This window comes from Eutrema salsugineum, unplaced genomic scaffold (assembly GCF_000478725.1).
Source record: "Eutrema salsugineum unplaced genomic scaffold, Eutsalg1_0 scaffold_1, whole genome shotgun sequence".
NCBI lineage: Eukaryota > Viridiplantae > Streptophyta > Magnoliopsida > Brassicales > Brassicaceae > Eutrema > Eutrema salsugineum.
Window position 1 is genome coordinate 11528198 of NW_006256909.1, and position 11878 is coordinate 11540075.

Genomic DNA, 11878 nt, shown 5'->3' on the forward strand with positions numbered 1-11878 from the left:
CAATCAAAGTCATAGTCAACCTTTCAAATTTCCAGTCTTGTTCATATAAAACAAAATGATTCGTCGTCGTAATTTTGTATGAGCTGTCAATCTGTTCCAAACAAGTGGGGATACTTTAAGTAGTTGGTTAATTCTTATCGTGATTTCAATAACTCAGAAGCTATTAGGGGTTCTTAAACGCACTCATAAGGTAAATGTTTTTTTTTTTTGGTTTTGTTAACGCATTCATCAATCATATATAAGCTTAAACAAAAAAAAAATTGACCAAAATATAAGCTTAAATGTTATCATTGATCTTGTGCGTTATGGACTTATGGGTCATGATAGTCTGTCGTTGACGGTTTAGACTCAAAGATCCGTACGTAAGTTAAGATATGATCGGATTGGATATATAGTTTTAAAATAAGATCTTTCTCAACCTATAATCAAGACCATTTCAAACTATATATTGGAAGGTCATGTGGAAATTTTCAATTAATTTTTTTTGCATGGCTTGTATTAAGAAGTCAATGGTCAACAGATCATTCTTTTATCTGAACTTATATTAAAAAAAATTTACAAAAATGCAGTAGCTAGGATTTGAGATGATGAATGAATTTAAACCGCTGTAGTTGAAAATCATCTATTTTGGAGATTATTAATCGATCAAAGAGCTATGTTTTAACGATTCAGGAACGTTATCTGATAAACTAAAGGTCCATATAACAAAATAATATACGAAAAATGTAATTTCTTTCCCTTACATGTAACTTTGTATTATACTGTTATTTTCAAGTTATTTCACCGTCTCTTATCGTATCATTTTACTCCTAACTACTAATACACATTAACCACAATTGCGTTAAACTTGGTCATCAGTTGGATCAATACAAGGAAAACAACAATTAAGTCTGAAGGAAATAATAATCGATACAAAACATAAAGAACATATAAAGATTAACTAAAAACATCGGTTTAGAAATAAACTAACCACACAATTAATTATACAAAATCAATGAAAACAAAACAATACTACAAAATTAAGAACACAAAGATCAACTTCGACAGATCCACCAAAGCAAAAACAAGAATATATAAACTGATTGACTTAGGACAGACTCAAAGAAAGAAAGAGTGAATCAACGGATTCTCTTGTAGAGGGAGAAGACAGAGATGATGGAGAGGAGGAGGAGGATAACCGAGGCGACCAACGAGACGGCGATTGCGCCACCGACGTGACGGCAAAACGTGTCGTAGACATGACAAATTTTTCCCCATCTCACGTTTTTGTTTCCTTTCAGACCAATGTAAGCTACTCCACCTCCTGCTCCGGTCGCTGACGCCACTATCCCTACCATCACCTGTCAAAACGTTATCGTTTTATGTTAGTAAGAAAATGTTATATTATAGCGATTTAGTACTATTGTAATTCATGACATCCATTCAGTGATCTTTGTCTCTTATACAAAAGTTATATAGTTAAACTAATGGAGATGCTTAAAAACAAAAATAAAAGGATATAAAGTATACGCTTAACTTTTGTAGAAAAAAGGCATTTATTTTTTCTTTAACTTTTGTTGTAGTTTTTAACCATTTTTTTGTTACTAAGTAATAGCAAATTACGCGATTTGGTTTCTGCATGGTTTTAAGATTTATATTTACGGTTCATTAAAAGATGAATTACCCACCGCATCCATAATGGCAAGATTTAGTAAGAGAATCGCAGAGCAAGAGGAAGGCTTCTTGAGAGCAGATACGGTGGCAAGTGTAGATAGAATGCTGTAAAAGCAAGCCACCGATAATGCTACCACAAAGTATCTGCACATTAACGAAAAATAAATTGAGTTATTACATGTATAAAGAGGTACATATAAAAAGCTTATAATAATAAAACATGCTTTTAATCTCAGGATTGGACATTTAATATTTTGAGTCCTTTTTCGTTAAATAACTTTAGGCCAACTTATTTTTGACTTTCCAAAAAGTTTGTTTCGAAATCCCAACTACTCCCACACGCAAATGTTTTTGAAAAATATTACATATAATAACGGCCATTTGTATATAGAATATTTTGTTAAATATATGCTTTCGCCTTTACTCAATACTCTTTGTTAAACATATATGATGGATTCTCTTAATTTCTCAAAGCTATACATAACAATCATACGCCTTGACCAGCTTTTAATTCCACTAGTGTTTCTTTATCATTGTATTACACCATCCAAATTTGACATGACTTTCTTCTAGCTGGGATTAGAATATGGTTTACTAATTAAGACCCATGCTTGAAAAATTAACCTCTATCCTAAATCAAATTTTGGTCCTTGCCAAGTTATATTTATACATGATTCCAAATAAGCTATGGCTTGTACTTTATTTGACTATGACTATGAGATATACAAATCATATATGAACTCCGCCACTTACTTTAATAAGATAACTAAATACTTTCAACGATAATAATAGGAAATATATAGTCGATCAATTAATGAATAATTAGGATGAACTTACATGAAAGCCGGTGAATGTGTGAACTTGGCATCAGGCATACGAATTGGGGTTCCAGGAATAGTCTTGCTCTGGTTACTCGTGACCATTACCACAATTGATGTCAAAGTAGCTGCAAATAGAAATAATCTTAGCACAACTTGAGTTATCCAACAACTCTTCGTCGTGGTGCTGCTTCCTGCAGGCACGGTCGATTTCTCCGTGTCCAATGTTGATTTGGTTTCATCAGAACCCATCGGTGGCTAAATCTTGAATTTGTTAGAGAAGGTGATGAGTTTTTTGTGTTATTAGGTACGTTGAGAGCGGAGTTTTATAGTGTCTTTTGAAGAAGCAAACATAATTAAATTGTTGTTTTATATTAGTGTTAATTAGTATTATATAATATAAGGTCGTGGGATTAAGATGGTGGGTGTTTCGGACACGGCAGAGATATTTGAATTTGTTAAGAGTCAATATGTTCATATATATCCATATTGATCTCATCGATCCTTCTGGCATTTTCATCTTTATTGGTGATCTTATTGTATTTATTAATGTGAAACTACCCTAAATCGTATGTATGTATATAATTGCATGTTGTTTATATACTAATTAGACAATATATAAAAGGGACGTAACCTTTTACGTAGAGTTGACATTTTTAAATATTATTCCTTCCTTTATATTGAGATATATTTTTACAATTAATAATCATATGCCATTTCATAAATCGCCTAGGATTTTTACAAGAAAATTAATTACATGCACTATTAATTTGTCTAAAGTTGTGGATATGTTTTCGTATTATGGGGCTTTCTGCGTACGCACATTAAATGAATATGCATGCATATGTTTATAATTTAATAATAATATATCATTTTCACCTTGTACATCACCCAGATATTTCAATAATTTTACATTTTAATCCGAATTAAACTACATAAATAAACTAATTTAACCTTGAACTTCCGAGAACCCGAGAGGTACGTAGTGCGTTCATCATTGTAATAATTGATATAGAAACTAATAATGCCATAAAAATATGAAGAAAAAAAAATCAACTTTGAGTCTGGAGAAAATAAAATAACAATTGTGACAGAGCTTCCGGGTGTCGATACTTTGACTGGCTAATTACGCTTAGCACTTGATGTAAAAATGAAGCTATTAATAAATTATGAAGCAACTCATTTTCTTCAAATTGTGTGTGAATACTGAATAATTATATTCTAGTGTTTTGACCGTGTGAGGATAATGAGGAAGGCTTCCAAAACAATTCCATCATCACATCTTTGTCTTTACCCGTTTCCTGGATAAACGTTAAAGAGTAAATTGACCATGTTTTCACACGCACAGGGTAATAAAATCTATATATGGAAAAAAACAACCAAAGCTAAATATAAACTCAGTAAAAAATGAATTATGGTCTAGGCTTAGCAAAACACCAGAACTTAACGGTGAGCTTATTGATACAAATTAGTTGAATTATATAAAACGAATGTTTTAGCCCACCAAAACTTAAACCAGATAAATTAATGGAACACGTACCGTTTAACTAGATTTTTGATATTTTATTTATAGAAATAATTAAATCTATGAATCAATACACCATATTCTATGATATACAAATTATCTGTGGTCAATATATAACAGATTATCGAAAAACACGAGTTAAAACTTTGTTGGACGAAATATTCAACCTTCGATCCGAACTTCTTGGTCTCAAGTAATGCAATCATAACTATAATATTAGTTTTACAACTCATAGTTTTAATGTTAATGATTCGTTACACATACCAGATTATAGGTTAACCGATTCTAGAATAAATAAGATAACTGAGCCTTCAATAATTGATGAGCACTTTTATGCATGAAGATAATTGACAACTAAAGATACGTATTTATTTTATATTAAGATAGGGAAAAAAGAAAAATAATAATATAATTAAGGCAAGCTGTCTGGAATAAACGAAGATCGTTTGCCTTGAAAGTTTGAAAGTGTATATGATAAGGTAGAGATCACGACAGCGAAGATATATATATCTTGGATTAAATTATCTTGACCGCAATTTTTTGGTCCAAAAAAATCAATCGGTGTTTCTACGCCTATGTGATTATCTTCTTTCTATACACGTTATTTACTTTTCAATTTGTTGATATATACAGGTTAATTCATTTTCCATCAGTCAAACTTTTGAAGACAATAATACTTTCATATTGCAAACATCTGAAAGCAGCAGCAGCCGCCTAATGATAATATAACAAGTTTCTCGTCACATTTTCAGTGTCATAATTAAAAACATTCATTTTTTTTTTGTGGAATCTAATATGATCCAGATATCTACAGATATTGCCAGATTCATACTCGGATAACCATTTTTAAGATCTGAACCCGGATATCTGGTGAAGTGTCCGATCCGTGCCTACTCTAACTAAGATTATTTATGCATGTGGTTAAAAAATTGGGATTTGCAACTCATTCTAACAAAAAAAAATATTCTCCAATAATATGTACATTTCCAACTTTCGATCTTTATATAATTTGTTTTTCTTTATTATTATAGATAAGTAAAGAGAATTTCACGGTTTACAAAACTTAATTTTCTAAAAAGGAAAAGCACATCTTAACCTACATTAATACGGGTAAACTTAACTTTATCTGTATCATATCATGCAAATTCTAATGAGGTATAAATATAAATTAACTACTCTTTAACCAAAAAAAAATCTAAACCAATCTGCCTTGGTCCAGTTGGTAAAGGAATGTCTATGTGGAAAAAAAAAAAAAAATTAACGGACAACACGAGTTGAGGGTCCGGAGAAGAGCATCAACATGACAATAACACAATCTTACGAGTTATTATGGACCGAAACTACAGGCCCAATACTAAAGGCCCGTTGGTAAACCTAAACACGACGAGTTCGATCGGTTTATTCCCAGGAGGATCTTCTTCGTTTCCTTGATTTCCAAGCTTTAGATCTCCAAGTCGTTCCTTGTTCACGACGTCACGGCGGTGTAAGTCTTATTTAATTTTTCGATCTCTTTCCAGGCATGCGTTTATACTATGAAAAATATTCATGTGGTCTCAGAATTTATCTCCGACGTAATAACCTGTTTTTAGTAGATTTGATAGTTTCTTTTGGCGATTTTTGTAAACCAATGATAATCTAGATCTTAATTTTCATCTTCTGCATGGTTGTAGCAAAAAAGAAATGTCTAGTTCAACCCAAAATGAAGCTCCAATAATTGTGGAGAAAACGGCCCGTTTCGCTTCCAAAAACGGGTTAGAGATTGAGAAGATGATCATCGCATCGTCTCCAGAAGATGCAAGATTCAACTTTTTGAGGAGCACAGAAGATCCCTTTCACGAAATTTACCAGCAGAAGCTTGAAGAATACCTTGCTCAGGATGGTTCTCAAGATATTCAAGAAACAGAAACTAATGATCACAGTATCCAAATCATTGAGCCACCTCCAGGTCGTTTTAGAAAAATTGTCGAGACTACGGCACTTTTAGTCTCCAAAAAGGGTATTAAGGCTGAGAGGAGTATTGAGAGGACACTCATGTACACTGATGTAATCAATCCAAGTTACAACTTCAACTTTGTGAAGACATCAGATCCTTATCACCCATTTTACCAGTAGAAGCTTAACGAATACCTTGCTCAGGGTCAGAAGGATTCAGATGATGAGATTGAGTGTAATCCTCTTCCTCGGTCTCACATCAAGCGTCTGCCTGATCTTCTAGACTGTAGGCTTCCTAAAGGTATGACCCTCGAGGAGTTTTATGCTATCAAGCTCACAGCACAGTTTGGTATGGAGGTCGTTTTTATACAAATTTGGCGAAAAGAGCCCTTCCTCAGTTAGAGTTTATGAAGCAAGATAGTAGATGGTTCACACGTTTCAGTCAAATCCTTGTTGGGTATGCGAAAATAATAAGGCCTCCCACAGATTTTGGATCAAAGCTGAGCCAGAGTAAGGCTTATATGGAGGCCATTACTGATGGTTTTCTCCTCTGTCTTCAATGGGATGCTTACCAAAAGTTTTATTGGCAGACCAAGGGAGTGGAGAAGGCTATGACTGATTGGCATGCTTCTTTGGAGAAGGATTTTGCTAACAAGGAGGCTGATCAAGACCTGACACCACCTGGAACTGAGGATGAAACAGAGCCAAAGAGACAACAGTTTGACGTGCCAGGCCTTGTTCCAGAAGACCAGTTTCTTGCTCAACACTCGGTGATGTTTTCTTTGTGGCTCTTACAAGTCTTTGTTTTTTTTTTGGGGGGGGGGTCATCTTGAGAGTTGTGTCTAATTAGTAGTTTTATACATTTTCAGGGTCCGACTACAATCAGGGTGTCTGTTGCCAATGTCATTGAGATCACAGTGGAGTCTTTATCAGAAGACGTGGCAAGTTTGAAGGAGAAAATAGCTGGAGATATCCAAATTCCTGCAGAGAGGCTGAAGTTAAGTGGAAAATCAGGGGTTTTAGAGGACGACAACATGTCACTTGCACATTACAATGTGGGAGCAGGAGAAAACCTAACTCTGTCTCTGTGAGAGAGAAGATATGGAGGAGGCTTGTGGATGCTCCAGGGAAATGCTTTTCAAAATGTCTTAGTTCTATCTCTTAATTGATGTTTAAAACTATCTCTAATGGTGGAATGATGTTGATTGCTTAACTTAAGTTTGGCAGCTAGTTCCTGAGCCAACGTTTTAGCTTTGGAATCCTAAAACATCTCATGATGGTATGCAGTTTGGTTAGTAAAACCTCTATAAATTAATAATATTGGGACCATGATATTTTATTAGTTTATCGTGATATTAATTTATCTATAAATTAATAATTATTAATTAAAATTATTTTTCGCCCATCTTCTTCTTAAATTTATTCTCAAATAAAGTTATATTTAAGAACCTAAACTTATATGCTTATAAAATGACATGCACAAACTTAAAATTATAGTTACAAATCATAGCAATCGCAATAGAATAGTTGTTTCTACTTGTTAATTGTAGACTGAATTATCTATGTAAAAATATAAATGTTCATTAGTACAAAATTTATAAAAAAATATGGTTACTATCCTTAATGTTGGTGCTGAAATTGAAGACAATACCATAATATATTTTGAAATATTTACGCATAAGAAACTCAATTATCACATGTTAATTTTTTCATAAATTTGAATGGAGTTAAAAAAAAACCAACATTAAAAGTTTTGATATAAATAAGTAATGAGATGGTTTTCAATTAAATTTCAAACTTAAATAAAAACAAACAACATATTAATCATATTTTAGTATATTATATCTTACATATATATATATATATACATAAATTCTTATAATTATTAATTTATGTTTATGTTGGGACCATATATTTACATAGGAGTTTGAAAAAAAAATTATTATCTTATTATCTTATCGATTTTGATGAATTTTTACACTGGCCCAACTTGGACCGGAGAAATTTATCAATTTATAGTGATTACTAATTTATCGAGTATTAATTTATTGAGGTTCTATTGTATATGTGAAACCAAGTTAGAATTGTATAGAAACTTAAAGTAATAAAAACAGATTTCCTTGGAAGATACCAAAACAGATAGAATCAGAGATATAAGATGAGAAATTTGAAATATCTCGGTTATCTAATTGTGTCTGCTGGTACAGACTGTGCACCATGAAATACCCCACTGTAACCAAAATGTAAAATGAACTATCAAGTTATGACTAAAGAACGACATGGTGAATGAATTCTTATCACACATAGAAAAGAAAAGGAAATGGTGGGGATTACCAAATATAAAATACCAACAATATTGAATATAAAGTCAAATTTTGAGAATAACTAGATGTTTTAAATTATATATGTCGAGATTTGATAAACTGTATAGAAGGACATTTAGTCGACTATTGCGTTTGAATTACTTTGATCAATAAATTCTTCTACTTAGGTGGTTAGATAATAAGTTAATCATTTTTTCCTTTCAGATATTCTTCTTTATATATTCTTTTACTTCCCCTCTCGGTGGGAGACAGTTTGTGAGTTCACAATTTTAGTAAAGAATCTCACACATGAGGTAATTGCAATAAAAGTTGTAAACATAACCAAATAAGATCATACTATATTAAAGCATAATCATCTGAAAAAATAAGATAAATGGATAAAACCAAACTATGTAGATAAAAAAATCATATTTAATTGATATTAAAGACGAATAAAACAAGAAAATTGTGAAGTTAGAGAGGAAAAAAAACGAAGGCGATGAAAAATAAGAAGTAAAAGAGAAAGACGATTAAAAAAATATAAACGCAAAGAAGAAGAAGACGTTACAAAGAAAAAATATATAAGAAAAAGTAAGAGATGATGCGGACATCAAATCACTAAGACGACTCATGGTGATCTCAACACTTGGAAGAACTAGATGCAACAGACATGAGAGTCTAGCCAAGGGTAAAGGAGAAACGATCTCCCTTGTTGAACAAGTTAATGGCAAAGGGGAGACGACTGTCATTAATTTGTTCTCTCTAGACTCCTATCTCATCACCAAAAAGCCACCAGAATGTTTGGGACCAGTTAATTCAACTCTTATTCTATCCAGAACAAAAGTTACCCGACACATTCTTTTCAAGCCACCCGAGGAGAAGACGTATGAACATTGTTCAACACAACCAAAGTCCACAATCAACCGGTCAAGCCCGAAGACCATTTGTAGTGCATTCCTAACTCATCTAGAGCATGCCTCGAAGTGGAAGCAGTTCAATCAGAGTTCAGATGAAGGAGTAATTCAGTTTTCAAGTCAGGCAAACCCGAGTTTACTCGATTTGGACATAGGCGCGACCAAAGGAGGATTCCGAGCATACGACGAAGAAACAAGCTGTGAAACTACTTTCTGTGGAATCTTGGTTCTTCACAGAACCATGGGGAGTTGGAATCAGACCAAGATCTCGTTTGGTTTAGGAGATATTCGATTTCTAAACCGATGGGTCCTCCACTTGTCTTATTTGGAACCTTGCGGGTTTATGAGGCTCCAAACATATACGTGACGCCCGAGAGACTATGAGTTACTTCTAGAAGCTTTCCACAATATCCTAAGGTGCACTAACACGCATTGGATCAGGCGGATCCAATTATGTTCTCAATTAAGCAAACCAGAGCCGTTTATGGAAAGTATGAAGACTGACCGGTTCAATCTCTTACAAACCCGAGTTTGGTGACTAGGGGAGTTTCTTAGACATTTAGAAGAGTATTAAAATGTCTTACCATGCTCCAGAAACCACAAGATCAGGCGGATCCTCATATTTGTAAACTTTCCTTTTCCGGATGCATTCACACTTGGAGGAATAACTCACCAACGACTCTTTTCTCTTGAATGCTACGACTTGGACGTGTTTTATGAAGACAATAATGTGCCAGAGAAACTCACATATTCCCTCAAACCGTCCAAATACAAAGGCGACATCACTTCCTCTACTTTGGCCGATTCTCGTCATAATAGCTCCAACGGCTATATTCTTTCAATGCTAAAATTACTTTTCTTCTTTGTACACTTTAGAACGTTGTAAGAGTTCTATATAAAGCTCATTGTATCATTTGTACAAATCACCTTTCAATCAAAATCAATACAGAAATCTCTTATTTTTATTTCAAAGTGTGTTCTTTAGAGAATTGTCTTTTCTTTTGAATAAAAGTGTGAGATTCACTTCTATTCTTTAGAAGCCACGAATTTAGTTGTTTGTGACTCAAATAACTGGTTCGTTCACCGATTGAAAAAGTCATTCAACCCACCGATTGAGAGACTCAATCACTTCCACCACCTTCCATCTCACTGTCATCGCCACTTTCACGCAAAGCTTGTAACCTTTTGATTATCAGGAGATCACTAAACATCGGTGTGATTTCGTGCCTACATCAAGAGAAGACACAGATAATATAGAGGAGAAGGAAAAAATATAAAATTAAAAAATGAAAGAAAACGTAAAAGATGATGAGAGAAGAATGAAAGATAAATGTGGAAGACGATGTAAGAAAATAAGGAAAAGACAATAAGTAAATAAAATTAAAAGAAAAAATAAGAGAAAAAAAAAGATGAAAAAAATTATGTGGAGATGAAAAACTATCATTTGTCTTAATTGAGTTGGTTTATGAGTTTCATACATTTATTTAGTAAGCTGGATTTTTAATTTTGGATGATGTTTTCTTTTTTTGGATTTTCTTTAATTTTTCCATGGAAGTCTCAAATGATTGTTTTCTTTTTTTCGTTTGATGAATTTCTCATACATTCTCTTCAAAACTTACATATCAACTTACGTACTTCTTACCCGCTAATTATGAATTCTAAAAATTTAGATGTCTCAATACCACGTAATTTTTTCAATTACGTTCTAAAAACTTACGTAATTTTCTCGACCAGATGTCTCAAATCTAGATGTAGTTTTTACCTTATGTTAATCATGTTAAGTTAATGAATAGAGTGATTATTTTGATATTAATGTAGTTATGTAAATTAGTTATGTTTTAATTATTGTAAACTAGGATAGAACCCATGCTATGCACAGATCTTGTTTTACTTATGTTTTTAATTTTCTAGTTCAACTATTAATTTTTTTTTGTTTTCCTTAATATTTGTTATGACCCTAATAGTTTTTTCTATCCATCTCAATCTATCAATCATTTTGAAATCTCAATCTAGCAATCTCAAAACTTGTTCTTCAATTGTTTGAAATTCTTAACCTTTCTTTTTTATTTTTTATTTCATAACTTGTTTTTTTCGATCATTTTTACTTTTTGCAGTTTAACATATTCATGTTTTGTTTTCACATATTTTATTAATTCTGTCTCCATTACCCATGTCTCTATAAATTGTATATTTATTTGTTATCATATTCTTTTTCTTTTCTATTTTGTCATTTTTTTTATTTTTGAAAATTTGTTATCTTTACAATTGTTTAATGAATGTTCTTTTGTGTTTTGTGGTTTTCTAACTCTAAAAAACTTGTTTTTCAGTTGTTTTGGTATTTTCTTAATCTGTTATTCTCATTTTTGGTTTCATTACTTATCTTTTTCTTTAGTTTTTTTTATAAATAAATTATCTTTATTAGTTAATAATATGAATAAAACACATAGAAAAAAAAGTAGACAAAGTTAAAATCTTAATTTTTTTTATACATTGTGATATTTAATTTAAATTTAAATTTAGTTTATATTATTCTGATGATTTAATATTTTTAACATAATGAAAATTAAATTAATATTTTTTATGCATTAATAATGAAGATAAGTTTTTGGGACAAGTGTCACTCTCTCCAGTGTTGATGTGTCACTCAGCTGGAGAGAGTTGAACAAATTTTCTATATACTAGCATGGATGATAACACCTGATTTTGACCACTTTTCATCATTGATTTTAAATG

At 32.2% G+C, this 11878-nt stretch overlaps 1 protein-coding gene across 1 annotated transcript; it reads right to left on the reverse strand.

Annotated features, from left to right (window-relative positions):
* Positions 1-867: 867 nt before the first annotated feature.
* LOC18028123 (CASP-like protein 1D1) lies at positions 868-2792 on the reverse strand. The gene is made up of 3 exons (XM_006414417.2): positions 2491-2792; positions 1668-1797; positions 868-1340 (listed from the first exon to the last, which is right to left on the reverse strand). Exons 1-3 carry the CDS (start codon positions 2721-2723, stop codon positions 1119-1121), a joined length of 585 nt encoding a protein of 194 aa, XP_006414480.1. The 5' UTR covers positions 2724-2792; the 3' UTR covers positions 868-1118.
* Positions 2793-11878: the final 9086 nt, after the last annotated feature.

Excerpts from the sequence above, each read along its gene's own strand:
- LOC18028123 (XM_006414417.2), bottom strand. The coding sequence starts at position 2,723 with ATGGGTTCTGATGAAACCAAATCAACATTGGACACGGAGAAATCGACC. Across the intron at positions 1,798-2,490 it reads ACACATTCACCGGCTTTCAT|ATACTTTGTGGTAGCATTAT; the intron begins GTAAGTTCATCC and ends GTTAATGTGCAG. Across the intron at positions 1,341-1,667 it reads ATCTTGCCATTATGGATGCG|GTGATGGTAGGGATAGTGGC; the intron begins GTGGGTAATTCA and ends ACGTTTTGACAG.